Source organism: Sardina pilchardus, chromosome 21, assembly GCF_963854185.1.
Source record: "Sardina pilchardus chromosome 21, fSarPil1.1, whole genome shotgun sequence".
NCBI classification, from domain to species: domain Eukaryota; kingdom Metazoa; phylum Chordata; class Actinopteri; order Clupeiformes; family Clupeidae; genus Sardina; species Sardina pilchardus.
This window is the reverse complement of record NC_085014.1, coordinates 11,414,865-11,433,777: the sequence shown is the minus strand read 5'-3', so window position 1 is coordinate 11,433,777 and position 18,913 is coordinate 11,414,865. Positions and strand designations below refer to the sequence as shown.

General features: G+C 40.6%; 1 protein-coding gene across 1 annotated transcript; it reads left to right on the top strand.

Moving 5' to 3' along the window:
- Positions 1–985: 985 nt before the first annotated feature.
- Positions 986–17,467, top strand: LOC134068879 (solute carrier family 22 member 4-like). The gene is made up of 10 exons (XM_062524672.1): positions 986–1,462; positions 2,023–2,126; positions 5,598–5,752; positions 10,100–10,271; positions 10,545–10,686; positions 10,783–10,883; positions 11,644–11,858; positions 15,667–15,849; positions 15,984–16,119; positions 16,215–17,467. Exons 1-10 carry the CDS (start codon positions 1,100–1,102, stop codon positions 16,339–16,341), a joined length of 1,698 nt encoding a protein of 565 aa, XP_062380656.1. The 5' UTR covers positions 986–1,099; the 3' UTR covers positions 16,342–17,467.
- Positions 17,468–18,913: the final 1,446 nt, after the last annotated feature.

Below are 18,913 nucleotides of genomic sequence, written 5' to 3'. Positions count from 1 at the left end.
ACTCCAATGGCAGATTTTGATACCCTCAGTGGCGGTTTTAGGTACGGGCGAACCGGGCGGTCGCCCGGGGCGGCATCTTGTATGGGGCGGCACGAGCGCTTAACCCTATGAGCCCGACTGACGCAAAGTGCGTCAAAAAACACTCATGGGGGCGCTCGTGGAGGATCTCGCCTGGGGAGTAATTCAGTCTAGAACCGCCACTGGATACCCTCATAAGGGAGATTCGGCCGGGAGGAGGTCAGGTAGGGGCCTGCGATGTCATTGGACTAGCCCAATGTTCATTAGGGCCAATGGGCCGCGATTCGCTACCATTACGGCCGTACGCTATAAATTATATTTAAATTAAATTATGACAGCCTCGGCCCAAAAATATGCGTCAGCCCACGGTAGGCTATGCCCTATGGCCCGCCTGCATTGAAGTGACAGGATTGTTCTCATTACCTGAATAACACGTTTCTCTTCGTCCAGAGAGTATTCGTCTCTTCGAGCTGCTTGTTGGAAAGAACGGGATCTTCTAGATATTTTAGTGTCAAAGGTTCCTGCCAATCCAACATGGCTGTAGCCCACATTCCTGATGTGCAGAGATTATCTCACCCTTCTACCGTCTCCATATTAAATGTCTGGAGTCTGATTACACTTCATCAAATTTTCACTCTCAGGCTGCTGAAGTTGAATAGCTGGAATAACGGGAAATGGTTTTACTTTTTGTATAAGATGTAAATAATTTGACCCATGCCAGTCATTAGGCTACAGTAAGTCAAAGACGCAAAGTCTGGGACCGGGTCAAGTCTCGAGTCAATCGCATTGAAGGCCAAGTCGAGTAGCAAGTAATTTCTCGTTTTGTCGAGTCTAAAGTCATCAAAATCGTGGCTCGAGTCTGACTCAAGTCCATGTCATGTGACTGGACTCCACACCTCTGGCGTGAGGTAACCTGCTGATACATATGCTGATACTGTAACTTCAAACCAAGTCAAACTCCACCCCTCTACCCGCCTCATACTTAAATGTTTGTTGTCTGAAATTGGGCATAGTTTATTTTTTATTTTTTAGGTTGGCATTGCTTTAGTCTCACTCTGAATTCCACACTCACTGAAATCACATGATGAACGATTACGAGGAAATAATTGCATTTTTAGGACAGTGGGGGCCTTTTCATAGGCTCATTTACATACTCCTCAGTCTCTGTGGATTACCCGGTGCGTTTACGTCATTATCCATGGTTTTCCTGGCAGATGTTCCTCCTCACCACTGCAGACTTCCATTCCTGAACAGCAGCTATGGAGGATTTGGCTACAATCTGTCCATCCCAAGTGAAGAGGTGAAAGGAGAGGTCGTTCCGAGTCGCTGCAGACGCTACACTGAACAGGGGGCTTTGGATGCCTGGTCTAACCAAAGCACGGAGCACTGTCTGGATGGCTGGGTGTTTAGCAAGGAGAGATACGTGTCCACCATTGTAACAGAGGTAAAGCTGATATGATGATCAATTATTTTTTGGTGGTGATCTGTGTAAGACAGGTATCTCAAAAACATTTGACCTAATTGATAAATTGCATTATGTGATGAGCACTCATTGTGCGCCTGCAGGTGTGCTACGGCTGTACTGTGCGTAGCATCAGGCTACTCATCAACGAGACAGAATTTGCCCTGTGGGGTGTTCTGTAGCCTACAGTGAATGGGTGTGCGTACCACAGCATTAATTCATGCAGGCACTCTGCATGCGTTCAATTAAACAATTACGTTGATTTAACTTGCAAAATGTGAAATTTCAATCTGAAAAGTCTGCTATATGAGTTACATTTCCAGGTTCATAATCACTTTAACCTTTTACAAAAAATAGGCTACACTGAGGCAAGAAAAAGTGTGGAAAATGCTACATAAAAGATGTTATAGGCTATCAAATATTGTCATGATTTAATTCAATTGTCATGATTTAGATGTAATGCAGATGATCTACCGTGTCATAAAGTAATTTGTGCCCTTAGTCACTCCCTCCTCCAACTGACCATTTCTCACTGTGCACAGTGGAATCTGGTGTGTGATGATGCTTGGAGAGCTCCTTTCACTCTCACCATATTTTTCTTGGGGGTCCTGGTTGGATCATTTTGTTCAGGCATCATATCAGACAGGTGGGTGCCAAATCCAATCCCATTCATTGCCTTTGAGCCTGTCAGTACCTGCATGCCAATGAGATCATCCATTGAAGTCATACTGTAGCAGCTACATACTGTACATTTACCTCTCAGATACTGAAAGCTTGCATATTCAAATTCCATCATATGTCTTGGCTCTTGGACACTCTCTCTCTCTCTCTCTCACACACACACACACACACACACACACACACACACACACACACACACACAGAAGTGGACGCAGTACACGATTCCTTTACTTAAGTGAATGTATAGGTACACCTTGTCAAACATTACTCCTACAAGTGAGAGTTGCTCAGTAGAAAAATTCTTGCTTTAAACAAAAATACACAGCTAAGCCGTGAGGAGTTCTTTGAAGCTACAGTAAGGGGCACAACAAAGAAAATTGAAATGAATCCAGCAGAAAAAAACACACAATATTTTTCTCAGAGGCCAAACAATTAAGTTGACATATATTTTATACATCCCCAGCAATGTCATCCAGTTTCCGCACATTTCAGATAGCATGTTGCATGTCAGATAGAGGTCACAGAGATAGTTTTGCATTCGCCTGAGGTGATGTAACCAAAATGTTTCAATATTTGGCATGTTAAATATTTATTATTAATAATAATAATAATGAAGATATTGTTAAAATATTGTTACTAATAGTTGATTAATAGGGCAAAGTAAGTTGCAAATCATTGTAATTGTCTGTTAATTTCTTTGGTCTTTGACATGTGTTCTGTTAACTTGTAAAGCTAGTACAAGTGTAATTACCACACATTTTCATCAATAAATGTTAACTACAAACATACTGTAGTGGCAAGTGCATATTGATGTAGTTATTTGATTGACAACTTTATTCCAGATAGTTTAAGTAGACCTAACTATTTGATCATGTGTATTTGAATCATACTGTAGGCATGTGATGACCTGTAAACTCTTGTTCATTCATGGCTTTGTAGCGCCCTCTAGCTCTTCCCAAATTCTTTAACAGTTAAGGAATGTCTTTCTTGCAGTAACCAGAGCGGTGTACAGTAGTAGATAAAACAGGGTGGCGACACTCCCATAGACCTCCATAGGAAAAAATGGAAGCGCTTTTTCCAGGTAACTGGAACTGGGACTTTTGGAACTATTAACAGCCAATCTCTTGGTCAGTGTAGTCAATGGGTTAATTGATTACACACTCCAGCATCCAGAAGTATATCCCACCCTTCTGCGATTCCACCATTCAGCGCAGATTTTTTGGAACTTTTGATCGTGTTGCGGCAACATCAAAGAGTGCCGCAGCTCTCTCTTTCTATGGCTCTGGCAGTATAATGCTTCAACTAAGACATCCTTAGAATCCGATTGGAATCCTTGGAATCCTGCAATCCTGCGATTGGCTCCCAGAATCCTGCAATCTGATTGGCTCCCAGAATCCTGCAATTTGATTGGCTCCCAGAATCCTGAAATCTGATTGGCTGTTGGAATCCTGCAATCTGATTGGCTCCCAGAATCCTGCAATCTGATTGGCTGTTAGAATCCTACAATCTGATTGGCTCCCAGAATCCTGCAATTTGATTGGCTCCCAGGATCCTGCAATCTGATTGGCTGTTGGAATCCTGCAATCTGATTGGCTCCCAGAATCCTGCAATTTGATTGGCTGTTGGAATCCTGCAATCTGATTGGCTCTCAGAATCCTGCAATCTGATTGGCTCCCAGAATCCTGCAATCTGATTGGCTCTCAGAGTCCTGCAATCTGATTGGCTCCCAGAATCCTGCAATCTGATTGGCTGTTGGAATCCTGCAATCTGATTGGCTGTTGGAATCCTACAATCTGATTGGCTCCCAGAATCCTGCAATCTGATTGGTTAATGGAATCCAGCAATTTGATTGGCTCCCAGAATCCTGCAATCTGATTGGCTGTTGGAATCCTGCAATCTGATTGGCTCCCAGAATCCTGTAATCTGATTGGCTCCCAGAATCCTACAATTTGATTGGCTGTTGGAATCCTGCAATCTGATTGGCTCCCAGAATCCTGCAATCTGATTGGCTCCCAGAATCCTGCAATCTGATTGGCTGTAGGAATCCTGCAATCTGATTGCCTGTTGGAATCCTGCAATCTGATTGGCTCCCAGAATCCTGCAATCTGATTGGCTCCCAGAATCCTGCAATTTGATTGGCTGTTGGAATCCTGCAATCTGATTGGCTGTTGGAATCCTGCAATCTGATTGGCTCTCAGAATCCTGCAATCTGATTGGCTCCCAGAATCCTGCAATTTGATTGGCTCCCAGAATCCTGCAATTTGATTGGCTGTTAGAATCCTATAATCTGATTGGCTCCCAGAATCCTGCAATTTGATTGGCTCCCAGGATCCTGCAATCTGATTGGCTCTCAGAGTCCTGCAATCTGATTGGCTCCCAGAAGCCTGCAATCTGATTGGCTGTTGGAATCCTGCAATCTGATTGGCTCCCAGAATCCTGCAATTTGATTGGCTGTTGGAATCCTGCAATCTGATTGGCTCCCAGAATCCTGCAATATGATTGGCTGTTGGAATCCTGCAATCTGATTGGCTCCCAGAATCCTGCAATCTGATTGGCTCCCAGAATCATGCAATTTGATTGGCTGTTGGAATCCTGCAATCTGATTGGCTGTTGGAATCCTGCAATCTGATTGGCTTTCAGAATCCTGCAATCTGATTGGCTGTTGGAATCCTGCTGGACCCGTGGAACATAGGTACGTTACTGTACTAGCTATGCGTTGAGGGCTGGTTCCTTGTCTAAGTAACCTGTGAGGAAAAGTTTCTCAACCCCGGCTGTTTTAGCCCTAAACATTTCATTGCTGCAGCCAGGGGCAATACAGTATGAACCCTGCAGCCCTTTTAGTCTGTTTCCTTAGCCATGACAGTTAGCCCAAATGGGCTCTGGCTAGCCTCAGACTCACTCACTCTATTGGCTGTGCAGTGCTAGCCATAGGATGTCATGTGATGTCATGTGATGTCGCAATGTTAAGTCTATGGGGAAATTTTTATCATTTTTAATTCATAGTTCAAAAAGTATAAAAGTTGCAAAGTTGAAAAATACGTAGCTGAAGTCACATAAGTAAGACCTATGCAGCACAGTTTGAATGAATTTTCTACGTTAAATGGTTGAAGCTGAATTAGACGCACAAAATCCGAATAATAATAATAAGATATCGGATAACAGTAGAGTGCATTTTCATGCACTCTAATTAGAAGCATAAAACATTCTGGTCAAAATGTCATCAGTACAATGGACAAAAAGCTGTGTAATCATTTAGCATCCAGTTTTTGTTAACCTTTTTTCAGATTTTTGACATGAAGAATTCTACAATATATGTCATGACGAAAGAAAGAAAGAAAGAAAGAAAGAAAGAAAGAAAGCTTGAACAAATTTTGCAAGTTGGATCTATCTGAATGCTGTCATTGTCTGAAAGCAATCCCTCTCCATTTCTCCCCAGGTATGGCAGGAAGATCACGTACTTTTCTGCCATGGCATTGAAGACGATCTTCGCCTTACTCCTGTCCACCTCCAACAGCTGGGAGATGTTCTGTGTTCTGTACTTTGTGGTGGGAATGATGGACATTTCCAGTTACTGTACTGCCTTTATTCTGGGTAGGTAATGAGCCCCGAGAGTCCGTCGTTTGCACTGATTTTAGAACAGCTAAGGGCCGTTGTTAGACATGTCGTGTAAGCAATGCCTAAAACCCCCCTTAGCTGTTATTCATCATCATCAAGGACCACTACTGTATCATTTATAGAACTGTGTCTTCTACACTTAGTAGACTAGTTCTTATTATAGTCTGCACTCTTATCCTCCAGCAATAGTATTGATTGACGCAGTAGTAATTACTTAACTAGAAATGCAATTCCAAGGAATTACCAGTGCATGAAAATGCAAAAAAAAATATAGATAGATAATGTAGATATGGCTACTAAGGTATAGCTAGGGTAAACATGGTGGTTGCATAGTTTAAAGAGAGTTGATAGTGTTTAGGTAGACATTTTAAAGCTTAAACATTCCTGTTCTAACTTAACTAATGATTTCTAACAGGTATTCTAAAATGTTAACTATGCTAACAATGATAACCAGGTTGATTGGTTTACTTGGCTAATGATTTTTAGCAGTACTGTTAAAAATGTTAACTATGCTAACAATGCTAACCATGCTAACAATGCTAACCACGTTGATTAGCTAACTTAGCTAATCATTTTTAGCAGTTATGCTAAAAATGTTAACAATGTTAACTATGCTAACAATGCTAACCAGGTTGATTAGCTAACTTAGCTAATCATTTTTAGCAGTTATGTTAAAAATGCTAACAATGTTAACTATGCCAACAATGCTAACCAGGTTGATTAGCTAACTTAGCTAATCATTTTTAGCAGTTATGTTAAAAATGCTAACTATGCTAACAATGTTAACTATGCTAACCATGCTAACTAGCTAACTTGGTACTGAGGACTTTTATTTTGAAACATTTGTTGATGGGGTATCCATGGCTGCCACTATCAGGAATAAAGAAGTTACTGTAGTAAAATCATGTTGGTTGCTATGGAAACGGTCATAAACGCTTAATTTTGATGGTTGCTATGTTGGTTGCTAGGTGCATGGAGGTCTCATGTAGTTGACTGGAGGCATAGTTGATGATAACTGACAGTTGGAATGGTTGAACAGTTAAATAGTTGAGTAGTTTCAATGGTTAAATGATTTAATAGTGTATTATTGCAGTGAGGACTTTTATTTTGAAACAGTTGTGGAAAGAGGAAACAGTTAACAGGATATGTAGTCTTCACAGAGAGATTGTATGCTTAAAGCCTGAGAGAGAGAGGGCTGCTGCAGGTGGGGCTGGCCACCTGGCATAAGATTCTAATTGCTTAATGATCCGATTGTGATGTCATAGAGGCCAATGTTAAGTCTATGGGGAAATTTGTAATAGTTTTTAATTTATAGTTTAAAAAGTATAAAAGTTACAAAGTTGAAAAATACTTAGCAGCCTTCCCCTATTTAAGACCTACGTTGCGACGTTTGAATGAAGTTTCTAAGTTAAACGGTTCAAGCTGAATAGAAAAAATGAATTTGATCAGCGGAATAATAATAACTAGAAATGCAATTCCAAGGAATTACCAGTGCATGAAAATGCAAAAATATATAGATAGATAATGTAGATATGGTTACTAAGGTGTAGCTAGGGTAAACATGGTGGTTGCATAGTTTAAAGACAGTTGATGTGTGAAGTTAGACAGTTTAAAGCTTAAACATTCCAGTTGTAACTTAACTAATGATTTCTAAAAGGTATGTTAAAATGTTATCTAACTATGTTAACAATGATAACCAGGTTGATTAGTTTACTTAGCTAATGATTTATAACAGTTATGGTAAAAATGCTAACAATAATAACAATGTTAACTATGTTAACAATGTTAACCAGGTTGATTAGCTAACCTAGCTAATGATTTCTATCAGTTATGCTAAAAATGCTAACTATGCAAACCAGGTTGATTAGCTAACTTAGCTCATCATTTCTAACAGTTATGCTAACAATGCTAACTATGATAACAATGCTAACTATGTTAACAATGCTAACTAGGTTGATTAGCTAACTTAGCTAATCATTTCTAGCAGCTATGTTAAAAATGTTAACTATGCTAACAATGCTAACCATGCTAACTAGGTTGATTAGCTAACTTAGCTAATCATTTCTAGCAGCTATGCTAAAAATGCTAAATATGCTAACTATGCTAACTATGCTAACCATGCTAACTAGCTAACTTGCTACTGAGGACTTCTATTTTGAAACATTTGTTGATAGGGTATCCATGGCTGCCACTATCGGGAATAAAGAAGTTACTGTAGTAAAATCATGTTGGTTGCTATGGAAACGGTCATAAACGCTTGATTTTAATGGTTGCTATGTTGGTTGCTAGGTACATGGAGGTCTCATGTAGTTGACTGGAGGCATAGTTGATGATAACTGACAGTTGGAATGGTTGAACAGTTAAATAGTTGAGTAGTTTCAATGGTTAAATGATTTAATAGTGTATTATTGCAGTGAGAACTTTTATTTTGAAACAGTTGTGGAAAGATGAAACAGTTAACAGGATATGTAGTCTTCACAGAGAGATTGTATGCTTAAGCCTGAGAGAGAGAGGGCTGCTGCAGGTGGGGCTGGCCACCTGGCATAAGATTCTAATTGCTTAATGATCCGATTGTGATGTCATAGAGGCCAATGTTAAGTCTATGGGGAAATTTGTAATAGTTTTTAATTTATAGTTTAAAAAGTATAAAAGTTACAAAGTTGAAAAATACTTAGCAGCCTTCCCCTATTTAAGACCTACGTTGCGACGTTTGAATGAAGTTTCTAAGTTAAACGGTTCAAGCTGAATAGAAAAAATGAATTTGATCAGCGGAATAATAATAACTAGAGAATGTAATTCCAGGGAAATTACGAGTGCATGAAAATGCAAAAATGTATAGATAGAGTAGATAATGAAGATATAGTTACTAAGGTGTAGCTAGGGTAAACATGGTGGTTGCATAGTTTAAAGAAAGCTGATAGTGTGAAGGTAGACAGTTTAAAGCTTAAACATTACAGTTCTAACTGAACTAATGATTTCTAGCAGTTATGCTAAAAATGCTAACTATGCTAACTATGCTAACAATGCTAACCAGGCTGATTAGCTAACTTAGCTAATCATTTCTAACAGTTATGCTAAAAATGCTAACTATGTTAACAATGCTAACAATGCTAACCAGGCTGATTAGCTAACTTAGCTAATCATTTCAAACAGTTATGTTAAAAATGCTAACTATGCTAACAATGCTAACTATGCTAACAATGCTAACCAGGTTGATTAGCTAACTTAGCTAACCATTTCTAGCAGTTATGCTAAAAATGCTAACTATGCTAACAATGCTAACCATGCTAACTAGCTAACTTGCTAGTGAGGACTTTTATTTTGAAACATTTGTTGATAGGGTATCTATGGTGGCCACTATCAGGAATAAAGAAGTTACTGTAGTAAAATCATGTTGGTTGCTATGGAAACGGTCATAAACGCTTAATTTTAATGGTTGCTATGTTGGTTGCTAGGTACATGGAGGTTTCATGTAGTTGACTGGAGGCATAGTTGATGATAACTGACAGTTGGAATGGTTGAACAGTTAAATAGTTGAGTAGTTTCAATGGTTAAATGATTTAATAGTGTATTATTGCAGTGAGGACTTTTATTTTGAAACAGTTGTGGACAGAGGAAACAGTTTAACAGGATATGTGTAGTCTTCAGAGAGATTGTATGCTTAAAGCCTGAGAGAGAGAGAGCTGCTGCAGGTGGGGCTGGCCACCTGGCATAAGATTCTAATTGCCCTATTATGATGTCATAATCCAATGTTAAGTCTATGGGAGAAAAAATGTCTTAAAAAATTAATATAAATTCAACGATAAAGTTTTCAAAGTTGAAAAATACAAAGCTGAAGTCACCTAAGTAAGACCTACGCAGCACAGTTTGAATGAAGTTTCTACGTTAAACGGTTGAAGCTGAATTGAACGCACAAAAACGTTAGAGGAAAAATAAAAATAATAAGAATAAATCGGATAACAGTAGAGTGCATTTTCATGCACTCTAATAAGAAGAAGAAGCCTTGGAAGAACAGTACAGTGCATTTTCATGCACTGTAATAAGAAGAAGCCTTGGAAGAACAGTACAGTGCATTTTCATGCACTGTAATTATTTAATTATTCTCCTCTGCACTGTTTTAATGTTATTCCTCATTCTTTAAGTCACTTTGGATAAAAGTGTCTGCTAAATTAATACATTTAAATGTAAGTGTTGTTCTAACTTGCTTACTGCTGCCCACTGGACTTGCTTGTGTTAACCTTCAGGAGACATTGAGTGGTGAAATCAATGGATGCATTTGCATAAAACTGCATTTATACATTCCTGTCACTTTCTCACCGTTAGGGGCAGAGCTCCTCAGTAAGTCAGCCCGCATGAGCTTTGGGATTCTTGGAATGTGTTCCTGTTTTGCCGCTGGCTATGCCATTCTGCCACTCTTCGCCTACTTTATCCGGAGCTGGAGGACACTACAGTTAGCGTTGTCTATGGTGGGATTACTTTACATTCCTCTCTGGTGGTAAGTTCACACACATACACACACACACACACACACACACACACACACACACACACACACACACACACACACACACACACAAAGCAACCTTTAACACTTGTCGATGAGCATGCCCTTTGCGTCAAACCACCTTTACTATGTGCCTTGTTTTCTCACACACACCTGGACCCTGTATTCTATACTCAACCTGTACCCCTTAGATACTCAACGGTACCCTTGAAAGAAACCTTTCTTTCTTTTTTAAAGCAAATCTTCTTTTATTGATCACCTCAGGTTCATACCAGAGTCTCCTCGCTGGCTGATCACTCAGGGCCGGTTTCAGGAGGCTGAGGCCGTTATCCGAGCTGCTGCCAAGAAGAACGGCATCACTCCTCCCGCGGACATCTTCCAGCTGGAGCACAGTGCTGGCGCAAAGGTGATTCCAGATGAATCCACAGGGATTGCTGTCGACCAATGGTGGCCAATATAGTAATGTATCTGCTTTTCTTTACTGTTTTCTTTTCCTCTCCAGATAAATGAGCCTAAATTAGGAGGTCAGAATAAATACACCTGGCTGGATCTCCTGAAAACTAAAAATATAAGGAACATCACAGTTCTGAACATCCTTATTTGGTGAATAAACATAAAGAATCATACAGTGGAAATGCAGGCCTATGTTTTATGCTGTTACGTATACTGTGGCATGACAGTTTTAAGTTAGCAAATTGATAATTCAACAAGTTTAACTACGACTTTTATGTACTGTACTTGAACATATGCTGCCTTCCAGACAACTCGGAAGTCAGATATTTCTTAGTTGGAATCCAAATTTCATTCCACACAACCTCGGAGGTCAAGAATTCTGACCTCCTACTGGGAAAAAAAATAATGGAACAGCATTTGCGGTCAGAGTTCCCACTTCTGAACTCGGTCGGTCTACCCCAATTTCAAGGTTGGAATTGCAGTCTGATCTCCGACATCCAAGTTGTCTGGAATGCAGCATTAGTTCTTAGTCCTTTTTCGAGAGGCTTGATAGGAATGAACAGTTCCTAATATTCATATTGGCCGTGTTTCCCAGATTCGTTAAGAAGCTCTTAACGCTAAGATCTTCTTTGGAGCACTCTTAAGAACGCTGTGAAAGAAGAACGTGTTTCCCAGACTCGCTCTTAGCTCTTGGAGCACCCGTATCTTAGCCAATCCTTCTTAAGAGCCTTCTTAAGTCCTTAAGAAAGATTGAATCTGGGAAACGCGGCCATTGACTGTTGTCTCACCCTTCCAAACTCATACAGTGCATAAAATGTGATGAATTATAATTCACTTCAAAGAATAATGAGAATATGGTGGATAATCACATCGACAGAAAGTACAAACATAATCATATATATTTCTACAGGACAGCCATATCCCTGACATATTATGGACTGTCCTTTAATACCTCCAATTTGGATGGAGACCCATATCTCAACTGCCTGATCGCTGCCGGCACTGAGTTGGCTGGCTACATCTTTGTGTGGTTCACCACCCTCTACGCTCCTCGTCGTTTTACTCTGCCCTTCACTCTTCTTGTTGGTGGGGCTGTGCTGCTGCTCATGAAGTTTGTTCCCGAAGGTACAGAGAATATTTAATAGCCTACATGTAGTGTATTTATTTTATTTTTTGACTACAATGTACGCTTTGGAATGCAGACCAGAATATTACGGTGCTCTAATCTAGTGAGTGTCATCTCTATAGTCCCATTCCCACATAACTTCTAGAAGTTACCCGGACATATTTACCCGGGTAGAGGCACGACACGGACGTTTCCCACATGAGCTTTATGTCCGAGTGAGATACGGGTAATTGTGTTCACACTAGACCCGAGTAGTGCCCTATAGGGCACTAGACCCGAGTAGGAGCCGCGAGGGGTGGGGCAATGTCAGTACTTGCAGGGGGAGGGAGATACCGCCGTCACGTCATCCGGCACAAGCTTCCTTGGTCCTTTTTATCAGAAGGATTACGGTTCCCCATTGACTCCCATTGATTCTGACTGACCATTTCGAAGGAAAACGTCAATTATGTGCTCAAACAAACGCCGCTGACATATGACATTATCTCCCTCAACAATGGAATTCTCTTCTCTGATTGGCTGATGGGGTGGCCATTAATTTCGTATAACCTGCTACCTTTGAAGTAGTTCCCGTATTACACTTGAATATTAATTCGCCAAACTCGTTGCGAAGTTTAAATGAACTGTCACGTTGCATCCAAGCTGAAATACAGACGTGCAGAACCATAGTAACATTGTAGCATATGACGGAGGTGGATTGTAGCTAATTTGATGCCATGTAGGCTATAAAAGTAGCAATCTTTCAAAGTTAAAGTTAATCAGAATCCTGGGATATGCCCGCTTGACAACGGGAGAGATAGAACTAACGACTGGCTTTTGGCCGTAGCAACCAGCCATTTAGAACTAACGACTGGCTTTTGGCCATAGCAACCATCCATTTAGAACTAGTAACGGCAGTTTTGTCCTGCAAGTAGAAAGTTGATATGTGGCAGAAAGTAGTCCCACAGTCAAGACAGTTTTAGCGATGTTAACGGACGCAACGGTGGAATAAAACTATGTTCTAAATATACAGGTTATGAATACAAACGGGAGATAAGCGGGATAACGGCCTTCGAGGTCGACCGGTTCGATGGAAATAATGGCACGGCGGAGGTAACTCCGTCTCCGTGCTTCGCACGTCGCCGGAGTTCTAGACCTCCACCTAGCCATTATTTCCATCGAACCGGTCACCTCGTCGGCCGTTATCCCTTACGTAATCATTTCACTTTGATAATAACCTACATATTTGTCCGACATAATACAGCAAGAATTGCGAAATTTTATCGACGCAACGTGGAGAAACTTAAGGGAGAACAAAAACATTCCACCCGTGACCCATGTTCAATGTAATTCCCCATTGACCCTCGGTCACGAAAAATGGCAGCCGTTATTTCTTGAATGTCAGAGTAATGACATTCAAAATGGTATGGCACAGCGCACTTTGATGACGAAACAGGAAGTAAAGTGCTGTGACGTGGTGGCTGTGTCATGCAAAGTGCGCTGTGCCATGCCGCCATCTAGTGGTTAAGGAATATTTCACACCCATTATTATGATATTAAAAGCTGCGCCGTTGAAAATTGACACAAAGTCGTTTGGGTGATCCATGTGATGAATTGTGTTTTTCTTTTCATACTTCGTTACTTTATGAATGGTGGTGTATTATTTAGGTACCATTTTGAATGTCATTACTCTGACATTCAAGAAATAACGGCTGCCATTTTTCGTGACCGAGGGTCAATGGGGAATTGCATTGAACATGGGTCGCGGATGGAATGTTTTTGTTCTCCCTTAAGTTTCTCCACGTTGCGTCGATAAAATTTCGAAATTCTTGCTGTATTATGTCGGACAAAAATGTAGGTTATTATCAAAGTGAAATGGTTACTATCATATGTCAGCGGCGTTTGTTTCAGCACATAATTGACGTTTTCCTTCGAAATGGTCAGTCAGAATCAATGGGAGTCAATGGGGAACCGTAATACCTATGACAGCAGTGTACCAAGGAAGCTTGTGCCGGATGACATGACGGCGGTGAGGGAGATGACGCTAAATAAATGCGTTGTTGTGCTGTTGCCCATAGGTGTTGCCTGGATGATGCGAACTTACATCAGATCCAAATGAAACAACAGAAGTAGTTAGCTCGCTAGTCAGCGGGAGCTAGCATAGAAGAAAAAATAGCTAACGCCAGGACCACAGTATAAACAAAGCTCTACTTCAACCCTCTCTGGTATAAACATCCAACACAACAAATTAATAGAACATAATGACACACCTGAAAATATATAAACAGCACACAGAGGTCTGAGGCTCCTTCCCAACTCCTACAAAAAGCAACAATGCTAAATAACAGCGACGTTAACTATTAGCTGTTAATTGCTAACCACTGTAATAAACAGCTAGTTGCAAGCTAATCGACAACACTTCAAGCTATTCACGTTTGCAAGGATAATCCTGCCTGTCCCGCAACAAACACAACAACGTGATTGCAGTTTAATTTTTTATTGTACGTACACAACAAAATGTCACTGTTTTCTGTACTCCGGTGTTCTCGTCTGTGTTCATACTCGTAGGGCAATGTTTATCTTTACCATGGCAATTTGTACTTTCTGCCTCGCGCTGCAAGCAGGCTGCAAGGGCGCATTTATACGTCATCGGTACACCCCCCATCTCTACCCAGAACTGTGCCGGCTGCGTTCCCACCTAAGCGCACCCTATGAGCGCACCCGGGTATCTAGAAGCAGTACTAGGGGGCTAGTAGGGTGAGTTCCGGGTAAGAAAATACCCGAGTTTTGCGTTCCCACATACAGCCACCCGTTTGATATCCGTTTGACATCCGGATGTCTCGCTCATGTGGGAAAGGGACTTATGAGAGACTGCTTCTCATCGTGCATATTGATTTGATGCAATATCTGAGAGTGACATTGATTACACCTCAAAGCAACAGAAAACAGGTTTTTGATGAATGGTAATTTGATTGAGAGTGTTTTGTTGGTAAATGGTCATGTTCATCTCACTATCTGACTGTAGATGTTTGGTCAAAGTAAAAATGTTGTTGTTTCAAATTCTGTTAACTGTTTAGCTATAGCTAGACAAAAAAACTCACTGTTGCTTTTAGGGCGCTTTCACACCACTAATTCGATTATTTGGTCCGCTTCAGGCAGTGAAATTGTTATTATGTAGCATATAGACTGCAGTGAGGTCCGCTTTCACACCAGAAAACGAACCAAAATTAGTCTGATTGATTTTTTTCTCAATGTTTATCTTCCGGTAGAAATCGGCGCCAATTTTGACTCACTATTTTGACCTACAGTCTATGGTTTGGACCCCAGTTCGCGTTCTCACCAGAGGGACCGCACCAGAGGTCTACTTTTGGTGCGGAGTCAAGCGGACCGAGACCTCCTCTTTTTGGAGGTCTCGGTCCGCTTGTTTTGGTGCGCACCCGAGTGCGATTAATGCTTTCACACCAACGAAAACGGACCGAACTAAGAGGTTTTGGTACGAATGGACCGTTTGGTGCGCACCAAACGATGTTGGTGTGAAAACACCCTTAGAGGGATGTCATTGGTGACATTTGCAGCAGGTTTGGATCACATAGAAAGTCACTAACAGCATCACAAACACATTGATTAAAAGAACAGACATCAATAGGATGAGCAATAAGGGGTGCCTAAATCTACAGTATATGCCTTCTGTCTATGTGCTTGTGTGCTTTCCTTTTTTCCCCCATTTCTCATTTCACTGTGTAAAGCACTTTGTTCAACTACAAGTTGTTTTAAACTATGCTGCAATAAATTAAATGACTTGAGTGAACTCAATTTTCTTCCCTACCCCAGATCTCAACGCCTTGACGATCACCCTAGCGATGATTGGGAAGCTGGGGGTGACCGGGGCCTTTTCCTTTGTGTATTTCTATTCTACGGAACTCTTTCCTACTGTTGTGCGTAACATGGGATTGGGAGTGACCTCCATGGCCTCTAGAATTGGCAGCACACTTGCCCCATATATAGCCTATATCGGTATGTATCCTCTAAACTAAAGTAGTGGGCTGGAACACAAATGGGTCTTAATGTTATTTGTCAACCCTGTAATTGAATTTCTTTTACATTAAGTGTCTGCATTTAAATGTTGTATTTTTGTTTTTCATTTTTAGGGACTTATAACAAAGTGCTGCCCTATATTCTAATGGGTAGTATCTCAGTAGTATGTGGTCTTTTAAGCCTGCTGTTACCAGAGACCAAAGGAGCGGAACTCCCAGAACTCATTAGTCAAGTTAAACCACTTGAGTGGTGGGTAAATGTTGCTGAATATACTGTATGCTTTGACCTTTCCATTGTCAAAGGAATGATTTCATATAGCAAAGTTCTGTTTGCTTGTTGTACAGGTTTCGCCACAAAAAGAGGTCAGTGGATCTGGATCACAACAATCAAAATGGAAATGTACATTTGAAGAATGAAGCGGAGGTGGCACTTACTGAGAGAGAACTACAAACAGTTACCCAAATGTTTTGACAGGTTTTTGTTTGTACCACCATAGGTCTTAATGCACTCTAAAAACAATGTATGTTGTCCCTATTGTGGAAAGTGGCAGAAAATGTGAACCATGGAAAAGTCAAAAGATTACATGAGATAGTTCACTAGATAGAAGTATAAATATAACTGCTTAAATCCAGCTTGCTCTAAACCAAATAAAAATGTGCAATTGCGGCAATGATAGATAACTTGTGTGAAAAGAATAGTTACTTAGACTAGAAGTGTGTTTTTACTAAAAAGCTTAAAGTGTGGTTTTGTTTAGCTTTAGAATGTGTTTTTGCTTAATCCTTTAGAGCACAATTGTTTAGCCCTTAAAGTGTTTTAGTTAGGCTTATAGAGTAATGCTGTGTTAGAGTTGTAAGTTTGGTAGTTCCTGCTTAGGCCCATATATGGGTTACATCCGAATGCTGTGTTAGAATTTTAAGTTTAATAGTTTCAGCGTAGAGCCATGTATGGGCAACATCAGTGTGCTGTGTCAGTATTTTAAGTATGAAGAGTTGAGGGTAGCTACCAGAAAGAGGAACAACAAATAGCCAATCAGCTGACTGTAATACCAGTGATAGATTCAGGTTCAGCTGGGCAAATATAAAAAAGGTCCCGGGACCGGGACTGGGGGCGCTCACCATCACCTCTTCTGGACTTCGTTGGTCATAACCCTAGGTTAGGGATTCTGTTAAAAGGCAGCAGAGTCCTTCTTCGAGTTTTCTTTTGCCTCCCCTGTGTCAACGAGAATATTGATCTCCTTGCAAGAATACTTTTTTCTTGTGAGAGGCGCACGCCTGCAAGGAGACCCGGCTGGAAAGGGGTGAGTTGTCCGTTTGAAGGGCTTACTTTCTAGACACTGTTAATGGGCAAACACTTATTACACAATATATTGACATACACTGGAATAGCGAACTCAGCTGTGTATTTAGGAAGGAAAGTCCTAGACACTAACGCGGTCACAAAACCAACCGGACTGTATTTTGCCGACATGGTCCTGTAATTAAATGACACCAGATTGTATTTAGCAGACATGTATCTGTAGAAAAATTACACTGGATTGCATTTAGCGGGCATGGTTCCGTAAAAAAAATAATGTTCGGGGGCCTTTGTAAGGTCCGAAACCTGCACCATACAAGCAAAGATAAGGAAATCTGTTTTTAGTAGCTAAAGTAGGTAAAAACGGAGTACAAATTATCATTTAGATCTGTTATATGCCAATGAGTGCTATACAGATTTGTCCTAGAAAACCCCATAGTTGATCACCTGGCCAAGACTTTAGAATTAGATTAAGTTTGTTGTATGTTTCCGGTGGGATGAGAGAAACTGTTTTCCCCCAGCCGTGTTACACAACTTACAATTAGGAACCTAGAACCCCTTTAACCCCAACCATTCACCCTCATCACGAGGAGGAGAATATATCTGAATTCCCAATCCCAAATTAGATTTAATAGTTGTCTTCTATGTCATAGAAATCTGTCACTAGAACAGTTATATATGAATCTTTCTGTGACCACTAGGAATAGGTCCCCATTGTCCCTACACTGACAGGCACCAGCCTTTGTAACAGGAAGAAGACTTTTAGAAATCATTGTCACAGATTAGTTTATGCAGTAAATGGCCAAGTCCCCCTATAAGAAGAGAGTCACATAATTAAGCACGTTTGCAGGTAATAAGGATTTTGATTCATGTATCAGTCCTTTCGTGCATCCTAAACCCATTGAAAAGGGGCCTTTGCCACAGACACGACACTGATATATACTTCCCCTTTTTCGCTGAGCAGTCGCCTTAAAGAGTCAGAAAGGGGGAAACAAGCTATCTTTAGCAAGGCAGAAATCTCTTGCAGAGTCTAAAGATAGTATACACACACACAACCAGGTTAGCAGAGTGAGGGATTCACAGTAGTTTACAGGTTTATATATGCACACACTCTGAGTAGCGGTCTCAGCTGAGACATTATAGGAGCGGAGCCCTGTAATCATCAGATAGGATACAAAACGCAACACTATCTGGACACAGAGATGTGTTAAAAAAAACAATGGAAGTTTTGTTATTTCCAACACATATTGTGTAACAAATAAAAAACACCACAAACTGTGTTGTCACTATCTGGACAAAGAGAAATGTTAAAAACGACGCAAGTTGTGTTGTTTTTAACACATTTGTTTTAAGAGTGTGTTTTAACACAGTTGCTCCACTGATTAAAATATTATCTTTTAATTTTGTGTGGGAAGCCTAAATGTTAAGTTGAAGGGTGCTTGAATTTCAATGGTTGATCACAGGGCCTAAATACGTAGGTGCCTGAATATTATGCCAGCGAGTTCTCCAGAAAGTATCTTGCTAGAGCTACATGTCCATCACACATTCACAAATGACTAATCAAATCAAATGTTCTTAAATATTAAACACCAAGCCTAAGACGCTTTCTGCACAGCACAGAAAGACTCCTGATATTCCCGTATGTACAGTAGCTGGCCTACTCTTATCATACAAACTTGAGGTAGCAAGACATCAGTCAATCAGGCGTGATTGTGACGAGGTTCATTTCTAGAAAGGGCCTTTGGTGAAC